This window comes from Babylonia areolata, chromosome 1 (genome assembly GCF_041734735.1).
Source record: "Babylonia areolata isolate BAREFJ2019XMU chromosome 1, ASM4173473v1, whole genome shotgun sequence".
Classification (NCBI taxonomy): Eukaryota; Metazoa; Mollusca; class Gastropoda; order Neogastropoda; family Buccinidae; genus Babylonia; species Babylonia areolata.
In genome coordinates, this window is record NC_134876.1 from 89950082 (window position 1) to 89960081 (window position 10000).

The following is a 10000-nucleotide window of genomic DNA, read 5'->3' on the forward strand; positions in this document are numbered from 1 at the left end:
GTACAGGGCTTTCACTATGTTCATTCGCCCAAGTGGTCTTTTTCGGAAAATACTAAAATCAATACGATGAGTGGACTTTATAGATCTGTTGGCTGAGCCCTGAAGGTCATGGGCAAAAATCAATTGCGTACACATATTTATACATATTCAAAGCGCCTGCTCATATTCTTCGCGAACGCGAACGACGCCATTTTGTTTCAAGTTGTTGACTTGCCCGTTCAGTCCAATATTCAATCAACAATACACGATAACATGTGATTGAAAGTTGGAGAAGGAGACCGTCAAATATTTATTCAGAGAAAGATTTGTGAACGCCTCATCACTTACTGGATTATGCCCCAAACTGCCATAAAAATATCAACAAAATCAGTCGGAATTCACAGTTGAAAATAATAAATCATGAGAGTTAATACCCGTGATGAAACGTAAAAATTTCCAGTCTTGACTTTTCTCAAAACGAAGTCCCTTTCACTTTATACGACGTTTAGAAGTACTTGTACTTGGCTCCACATGTTATTAGTTTAACAAAATACTCAATTTTCATATCAACTTTAAAACTATAAAACTAGAATTAACATAAAAGAGAAATTGAATCGACCGTGTCGTACATTCCCGGCGGGTGTAACTTAACTTGTACATCTATCTAGATCTAGAGAAAACGGCTAAATGTTGCAGTGTGATTGCGGCGATCGCCACGTATCCTTTACCTCGGACTTAAAAAGAATTTTTAATTGCCCTTAAGGATTTTTTGAATGCCCAAGATACACCAGAATAATATGATTTTAACAGCGTTCTCACTGCGAATACCGCATTCGATTTATCGCCCTTAAAAATGCATGTTTAAATATTAAGTTTTCGAACGTCAGTTAAAGAGCCACGATAGTGTATTGGGTAAGACAGTTTCTTCTCACCCGAACACGCGGAGTTCAAATCTGCCGTCAGGACTTTTTTTTTTTTTTTTTCTTTTTTTTTTTTAACCCGAAGCTTTATAATAACAAATAGAGAACACATTTTAACGATTACATTTTTTTTTTAAGTGTATCACAAGTGAGTCTTGAAGGCCTTGCCTCTCTTGTTTCATCTTGTTTCGTTTGTGTTGTGTGGACACCTACCTTCCCAGAGGGCTCCCCAGCCCATGACCCAGGCGGTCTCCCCGCCGTAGTAGCCCTCGCTGGCGATGCAAGCCCCCTGGAAGTAGTCGTTCTCTTCGGGCTGACTGGCCAGCACCATGACGGAGATGTCGTGGTGGTAGCTGTGGGTGTTGTAGGACTCGTGGTTGATGTACCTGCTGATGCTGAAGGTCTGCTTGTGGGGGTTGGAGCCGAAGCGGTCATGGATGCTGCAGCTCAGGGTGTAGGATCGGGCGGAGCGCCTGTTGGGGCAAGAACACAGCTGAATACGGAATTTTTTTTGTTTCTTTGTTTGCTTTTTGTTGTTGCTGTTTTGTTTGTTTGGCAGGTGGGAGGTGTTTCGTTTTTTTGTCATTGTCACAAAGAAATCTGAACACAGAATGTCTTCGTCATTGTCTTACATAACGCTTTTATGTCATTATTTTACATTACACAGACTTTTTTTGTAGTTATCTTACAGAACACGGAATGTTTGTTTGTGTTATCTTACAAAACTCAAAATGTTCTCATGCAGAATACGGAATGGTTTTTTTTTGTCATAATCGAGATAACACAGAATTTTGCCATTATCTCACATGACTCAAAATGTTTATGTCATTGTCTTACAGAGCACAGAATGTTTTTTGTCATAATCTGACAGAAATATAGAATGTTGTTATCATTATCTTACAGAACACAAAATGTTTTTGTCATTATCTTACAGAAAAAAGAATGCAGAATGTTTTTGTCATTATCTTACAGAACACAGAATGTTATTATCATATTCTTACAGAATGTTTTTGCCATTATCTTACAGAACACAGAATATCTACCTGCTTTACAGAACACAAAATGTGTTATCACTGCCTCACAGAGCAGAATGCTTTTGTATTATGATCTCCAGAACAGGACAACATTTCTATCGTGGTGTTATAACGGACCGGGATTTTCACTACCACCGCTACCACCCCTCCCACACCTCTTCACTTCCACGAGACCTTGGTCCGGCTGTGATGGGATGATAAACCGATGTCTCGTGCACAAGCAAGTACTAAGCGCTTGTAAAAGAACCCACGGCAACAATAGGTTTTTTTCTGGTAATATCATACAGAAAAATCCGTCGCGTCGTGTCCTGGTCGTGTCGCATCGCTTATTGTCGTGTCGTGTCGTGTTGTGGAAGTGTCGCGTCGCACATTGTCGTGTCACATATTGTCGCTATTGTCGTGGGTCCGTGTCGCATCGCTTATTGTCGTGTCGTGTCGTGTTGTGGAAGTGTCGCGTCGCACATTGTCGTGTCACATATTGTCGTGTTGTGTCGTGTCGCATATTGTCGTGTCGTGGTCGTGTCGCATCGAATATTGTCGTGTCGTGTCGCATCGCATATTGTCGTGTCGTGTCGTGTCGTGGTCGTGCCGTAGTCTGAGCACTCACGTCAGGCAGTGGGCAGCTGTGACGAAGTAGTAGACACCGGCGGTGTTCTTCACCATGGTTCCGCCACAGATGTGGTAGCCGTTGTACTCCAGACTGCACTGTAGCCACGAACACACACACACACACACACACACACACACACACACACACACACACACAGGTATGACGTTACGGGTCAGGGTGTGAATGAAGGGTGAGTGAATGAATAGGAAGGAAGAAGGGAACACGGCGGATGAGTGTGTGGGGGGGGGTGGAGGAGGGGGGAGAGGGTTTGTGTGTGTGTGTGTGTGTGTGTGTGTGTGTGTGTGTGTGTGTGTGTGTGCGGGCGCGCGTGTATATGTGTGTGTATGTTCCTCCGCACACGCGCGCGTGTGTGTGAGCGTATTCATACATTCTAATGAAGCATGCCTGTGCATGCATCCGTGTGTCTTTTCTTATCAAAACGCGCATGCATGCGTGTGCATTCTAGCTCGCGTGCATTTGTGAGAACGTGCATACTTCGCATACGTGCGTGTTTGCGTGCGTGTGTCAGTGCGAGCACATGCGTACTGGTATGTGTGTGCACACGTGGGGGGGGGGATGGGGTGTGTGTGTGTGTGTTGAGTTTTGATAATATGTATGTGCTAAAAGGCACAGCGGACACTGCACTACGTACGATGAAGGGCCAGCTGTAAGGAGTGGCCTCCTGGCCGCCCACGATACGCTGGTAGGGGTCGCGACCCAAGGGGGCCTGACCACAGTCTGACGCCGTGATCTTCGGCTCCACAGCGGCGGCGGCAGCTGCCCACAGCCATCAACACACACACACACACACACACACACACACACACACACACACACACACACACACACACACACACACACACACACACACACACGCACGCGCACACACACACACACACACACACACACACACACACACACACATCAATTATGCATCACACAGTTGTCTATACCTAACACACTGTGTCAGCTATATATCATTCTGTTGTCTACACCTAACAACATGCACTGTGTCAGCCATACCTCACACTGTTTTCTGCACCCAACAAAAAGCACTTTGTCAGTCATACATCACACTGTTGTCTACACCCAGCATACACACTGTGTCAACCATGTGTCATAACGCTGTCTGCACAAACACTGGGTTATCCTGTTCCTGGAATGATATCAGACCTTCACCAAATACGTCGTGGTTGTTTGACTGTCCATCGCCTTAGATGTATACGCACAAACACGATGCTGCCACTGTCTACACCCAGCAACACAAACGGTGTCAGCTAAGCATCACACAGTTATCGATGTCCAAACCCAAACACTGGGTAATCCTGTCTCTGTGATGACAAAAGGCCTTCACCAGTTGCACGCGGTGTTTCGGCCGTCCATCACCTCAGATATACATACACAAACATGACGCAACCTGTCCATACCCAACATAGACTGTGTTTGGCATCACTGTGCCAGCACACACTGTGTTTACAGCCGTCATTACAACATGTATTTACAGCATTGTCTTTTTTGAAGGACTGTGACTCTCATACTAGGAGGCAAGATTGCAATGGCTCTTAGAGCTGCATCCTCGGCGGCTAGTTGGCCTTTGGGATCCATCCCGACGCCAACTGTTCTAAAACCATTTTGGCCGAGAGAGTGGGGATATAACTTGGGCAAGACTCTCCGCTATAATCAAATTCTAGCCCTGATAGTTGGGACAGCAGTCGCCTACGTATGCTATTCTGATGGTCATAGTTAGACACGACTGACTATCATATATAACATGTACATCCAACACAACCTTCAGCCTGCCATACATCATATCGTCCTCCACACCACAACCACACCCTTTCTAAGCCGTGGTCTGAAAACCTTTCAAAAATTGAACACGACGCCGCAGCCAGCGACACATACCAGTCACACAGTATTGGTCAAATATCACACTACACACACACACACACACACACACACACACACACACACACACACACACACACACACACACACGCACACACACACACACACGCACGCACGCACGCACACACACACACACACACACACACACATGTATGCCAAGCTACAGCTGTCCACATCAAACACGCTTCGTCATAGCTGTAGATATATAGACAAATGCCAGTAAAACAGAAAACTATGTGTTCGTCTATCTCTTGGGGGGCATGAGGCCGGGGGGGATTGGTGGGGAGGGGGATAGACCTAGCTGATGGTATCACAATTTCCAACTGGCTTTGAGATACAGGTAGCTCTAATACCTGGCGATGTTTACGCGAACGAAATGCTAAAAATGGCTTTTTTCTGGGCATGAAGATTTTCTACATGTCAGGAAGATTTCTCAACATGTTTATACTTTGTTTTCTTTTCTATTTTGTATTCTGAAGTCAAACATGCAAACATCATGTAAGTATAAAGCATTGTGGCCATTAAGATTGTAGGTCACATATTTTGGATGAACACTGGGAGGGTGAGAATGGGAGGATGAGTTAGATAACAGTAATAATAACAACAACAAGCATCATCATCATCATCACGATACATAACTTCTATCTCGCGCGATATCAAGTACCAAAGCTGCTCAAAGCGTATGACATGATCCAGTTAAAAGGAAACACTGGCATAAAAATATCATGAAAGCTCTCTGTTGACAAACAAAAAAACACTGGTCATAAGAAAGCTGATTTCAGACCAAGGAATGACATTCACCATGGAGATCATTTCTTGTTGAACAAATGTCACTAAATTCCACTGCACACAAGTTAAAACCAGATTATTCAAAAGAATTAAGAAGGAGCTCTGAAAAAAGGATGTGTTCAACGGATATCGAACCAGTCCAAGTGCATGGTACATTTTGAGAATATTCAGTGTCCCTTTGTCGTTCTGTAGCATTGTCACAAAACATTTGTTTTTTGTTTTTTGCTTTTTTTTTATAACCTTGAATCATGCCTTGCACAGGTTAGAATTTCCTATCCTTTTTTAAATGGATCCTCAAACTTGTACGTTCCGATGAAATCAAAGAGTTGATCTCGTAGCAGCCCGGTTCACATTTGCTTTCTTCTAAGACTTTTATCATAGCGCCTTGTTTCTGCTAATGTGTCCTCCGATTCATTCCAGTAGATTTCATAATGCGACAGAAGCCAGCAGCATAAATCCATTTCAGTGACACGGGGAGCCCAGCCCGTTCCTGTTGTGGTTCCTATCAGCATAAGCTTTTGTACGATGTCTCTATTGTTTTCCCACTATAACCACGACAACGACTGCAGCTACTACCACTAGGAAGAAGGAGAATGTTGTTGCTGATGCTAACAACATTGATAATTATGATGATTAGGTGTGCTATATGTCCTTCAAAACATCAGCCAATGAAAAAAATACGAAATGCTTGAATAAAGTTGGTTCGCTTTTTTGGGTGGTTTATGTTGTTCTTGTATTTGTTTATTTTGGTTGTGCTGGTTGTTTTCTGATTCTTTATCGTTGTTGTTGTGTTGTTGAGGGTTTTTTGTTGTCGTTGTTGTTGGTTGCTTGCTTGCTTGTTTGTTTGTTTGTTTTGGGGGAGTGTCTTTTTTTTTCTTTTTTTTTTTAGATCGTCAGCCGTCGGAGGACTGAAAGCCGACAACAAGAGACCAATATTCGGGCTGAAATACGCGGTCAGATATCCATGCGCAGATGATAAGACACACTAACTGTAGGTCCTGCAGGCAGCATGGGTCAGGCCAGGCTGTGACTTGTGCTCACTCAGCTCTCTACCAGGGAGGAATTTCAGTTCGTGATCATCCTGACTGGAGTTGGGGTTTTTTTTTACATCCTCTCAACCCCACTCCCTCCGATCCCAGTACTACATGCCACGTGAGGGGTAAACCCGACCAAAAAAATCTTACTTGAAAAGACTTTTCACTGTCGGAATCGTGCATTCAATCGATAATGTGCGATGACATATTACTGAAAGAAGGCGCTGGAGGCCGCTGAACTGTATATGGAGAAAGGTCTTTGCACATGCCTCATCACTTACTGCACAATCCTCCCCCCCCCTTCCCCCCCGAACAACCATCAAGCATCGACAAATCATGTCAGTTGAGTCTCAAGTCAAAACTACGAATGCGCGTATCAATGTTTTTGAGTGTGCAAATAGCGACCAACTTCCGCCATTATATGAAGAGAAAAAAGACATGATGAAGACGTGGAAAGATTGAAACTTTGATAGATCTACGTTATGATCACAAAACAACGAAATGTTGTTCGGTGTAGGCTGATTGAGATAGAATTGCTCCATTTCAAACGAACGACTTTTCGTTCGACAAACACTCATTCCTGATGGTGAGCGAAAATAACTGGATTGTGATGTGCTGGTAACCACACTCCCCCCCCCCCCCCTCCCACCTCTCTCCATCGTCCACGTTTTCTGTTTTTTGTTATGCAGCGGGAATCGCTGGTAAACCTTGAGGGCTTTGCCCCGTATCTACAGAGTTCGTTTTCATTAAAAGAACACGCACATGGTTTTAGGCACAGTAATCCAAGTGACAATTATCAGTTTTGTGGTTTGTGTAAAATGGATAACGAAGATGACGTCCATTTCTTGTTTTCTCTGTCCTGCTTAATATGACCATACAGTGACATTCATCCCGCAAGAATATTCTGACCCATTTAATTTCAGATTTTATTTGCTTTAATAAAACAGAAATGATACGTCTCTCTTTAATTTAGCCTTGCACATCTATGAACCACTAAAGTTATAATAACTGTGAATTTCTAAACGCCTGTTTGTCACTTTTTATCTTCAGCTGCGACTTATTGAATAACAATTATATCATGTATTATACATGTTTATACCACTTCAGTTTGGAGCCAATGCCTTTATGTGATGTAGAGACCTAACCCTGTTATATTGTACTGTAGTGGTCTGTTCTTCTTGCCTTTGTCCACCTTGTAATTCGTCTCGTTCGGCTGTCCGACATTCAGTTACTTAATCTCACGGAGTCTGTGCCGCGCTGTCAAAATTAAACAGTCAGTCACATCGTCATTGTAAAGATTATACCGTCATGAACAAACAGTAGAATATAAATAATTTCTCACCCAGCTGCCAGACCAGGGACACGAGAAGCGCAGAAAGCAGCATGGTTGTTGGCCCGAACAATACAGCAAGTTCTCCAGCAAAAGACTGCTTCAATCTTCAGTCAGGGACGAAGTGAAGTTGCTTCGCCAGTGTGTGGTTTATATAGCAAAACACTGTGACAACAGCTTAGCAGTTTCTCAGATCATCAGGGAGTTAGAAAAGCAAACACAAAGTGCGAGTAGCTGAGAATTTTCTCAGACTGTCGAGGAGAAAGAAAGGGGTTAAGGGGACTCAAGACCTGTTGGTAAAACACGATATGCAACGTGTAGACTTTTCTATGCAAGGGTTCTTGACATTGTTGAGCATATGAATCCCTCCTCGACTGCAGGTGACTATTCTCATTCTCTTTTCAAGTTTCGACAAACATCGTTTTTTATGATGGTGATATAAAACATATGACTTGGATCGTTATAAGTATGTATATACTGGTAACCTCCACCCACCAACTCCTCCCCTCCACTCCCCTTCTCCTTCCTACCTCCCCTCCACACCTGGTGTTTTCGGTTCTTATACCTGTTGTTGTATAGCAGGAATCACACGTGAGTCACGAAGGCTTTGTCTCTTCGGCTTTGGGTTTTTTTAATGAATACATCAGTCCATCTTTTTTTCTTTCTTTTTCTTTTTTTTTCTTCTTTTTTGTCCGTGCTTGCCATCTCCTGATGCGTTCAGAGACTTAAGCAATGTACTTTCTACAGGGACATAGCGACGCAGTCTTCTGGGTTATCAGTAGGTATGTATCATTTCTTGTTTAGTGTTATAGCAGGCAGGTAGGTTTTCTTTCTTATTCTACCGGCTTTCAAATGATGTGTAACTTAATATTTCTGAACAAAATACACAAGTCATACGACTCGATGAATTTTTTCTTAAATTGTTGAAAAAAGGCGTAATAATATTAATTGTTTTGTATCCGGTAAGTACAAGTTTTAACAAAACTGAACAATGTTATTGAAAAGCCATACTCGTTCAGGGATGGGAGCGGAATCCAGGTATTGAGAATAAGACACAGTGAGGTAGAGAGCTCAGAGTGCTGTTGTAGACATACCATTCAGGGAGGAGTAAACACTCTGAATACTATCGTCAACGTAAAAATACTGTTACAGAAATACTATGTGAAGGAAAACTCAAACTCTCTGAAAAAAACACCCGGCGGAAGAGTTATGTATGTTAAATATAAAAAATATATATAAAATAAAAAAACGGGCGAGTAGTTAAAGCGTTGGACTTTACTCTGAGAGTTGTGGGTTCTTCTTCTTCTTCTTCTTCTGCGTTCACTCGTATGCACACGAGTGGGCTTTTACGTGTATGACCGTTTTTACCCCACCATGTAGGCAGCCATACTGCGTTTTCGGGGGTGTGCATGCTGGGTATGTTCTTGTTTCCATAACCCACCGAACGCTGACATGGATTACAGGATCTTTAACGTGCGTATTTGATCTTCTGCTTGCATATACACACGAAGGGGATTCAGGCACTGGCAGGTCTGCACATATGTTGACCTGGGAGATCGTAAAAATCTCCACCCTTTACCCACCAGGCGCCGTCACCGTGATTCGAACCCAGGACCCTCAGACTGACAGTCCAACGCTTTAACCACTCGGCTATTGCGCCCGTCGAGTCGTGGGTTCCAATCCCGGTTGTGGCGCCTGGTGGGTCAAGGGTGGAGATATTTTCCGATCTCCATGGTCAACAAATGTGCGGACCTGCTAGTGCCTGAACCCCCTCGTCTGTAAATGCCCACAAACCCACAAACGCAGGGAAAGAACCCCCCCCCCCCTCCCCCCCTCCACCCAAAGGAAACTGTCTCTACGTGCCCTTTTTTCTGAAAACTGCAGCGTTCTGTGCCTACAGTCATCATTGCCGAGCAACTGATTTTCCAGTGCAGCCTCCACAAGATGCAGTGCCATTTCCACTGCGCCCCGCGAGTAGGTAGTCTGTTCACCCACCCGTTAGCTTGATTTAATGTCAAACAAAGTGCAGGCTGCATGCTCCCTAGAATCCACATGCAAAGGGACTGAAAAACTTTAAAGAGATAAGAAGTTGATACTGGTGTACATTCGTCCTAGTGGAATCCATAAAAAGGACGATTTGTTGATAGAAATTGCCGTTTCTTTGTTCTTTGGGGTTATATATTGTTTTTTGTTTGTTTGTTTGTTTGTTTTATATATAGGATCACAGGCAATGAGATGAACTTCACAAGCACCCTGAAAACGGCGTATGGCTGCCTAGAAGGCGGGGTAACCGAAGGAGGCACGTCAGGCAGGCTGAGAGTTCTAGGCCTTAACTCACTCAGTACGGCCAGTCCTCTCTTCTCCTCTACACAGACCCATCGGATGCCTAGTGGGTGTCT

General features: G+C 43.6%; 1 protein-coding gene across 1 annotated transcript in view; it reads right to left on the reverse strand.

The window, feature by feature from the left end:
• The window catches only part of LOC143289006 (trypsin delta-like), a 13862-nt gene extending 6090 nt beyond the window's left edge, over window positions 1–7772 (reverse strand). Inside the window, exons 1-4 of the mRNA XM_076597764.1 lie at window positions 7614–7772; window positions 3196–3320; window positions 2541–2638; window positions 1113–1372 (exon numbers count right to left, since the gene is read on the reverse strand). Of these exons, the coding sequence (XP_076453879.1) occupies window positions 1113–1372; window positions 2541–2638; window positions 3196–3320; window positions 7614–7656 (526 nt within the window). The 5' untranslated portion in view covers window positions 7657–7772. The remainder of the gene's footprint in view (window positions 1–1112; window positions 1373–2540; window positions 2639–3195; window positions 3321–7613) is intronic.
• Between the last annotated feature and the right edge of the window lie 2228 nt (window positions 7773–10000).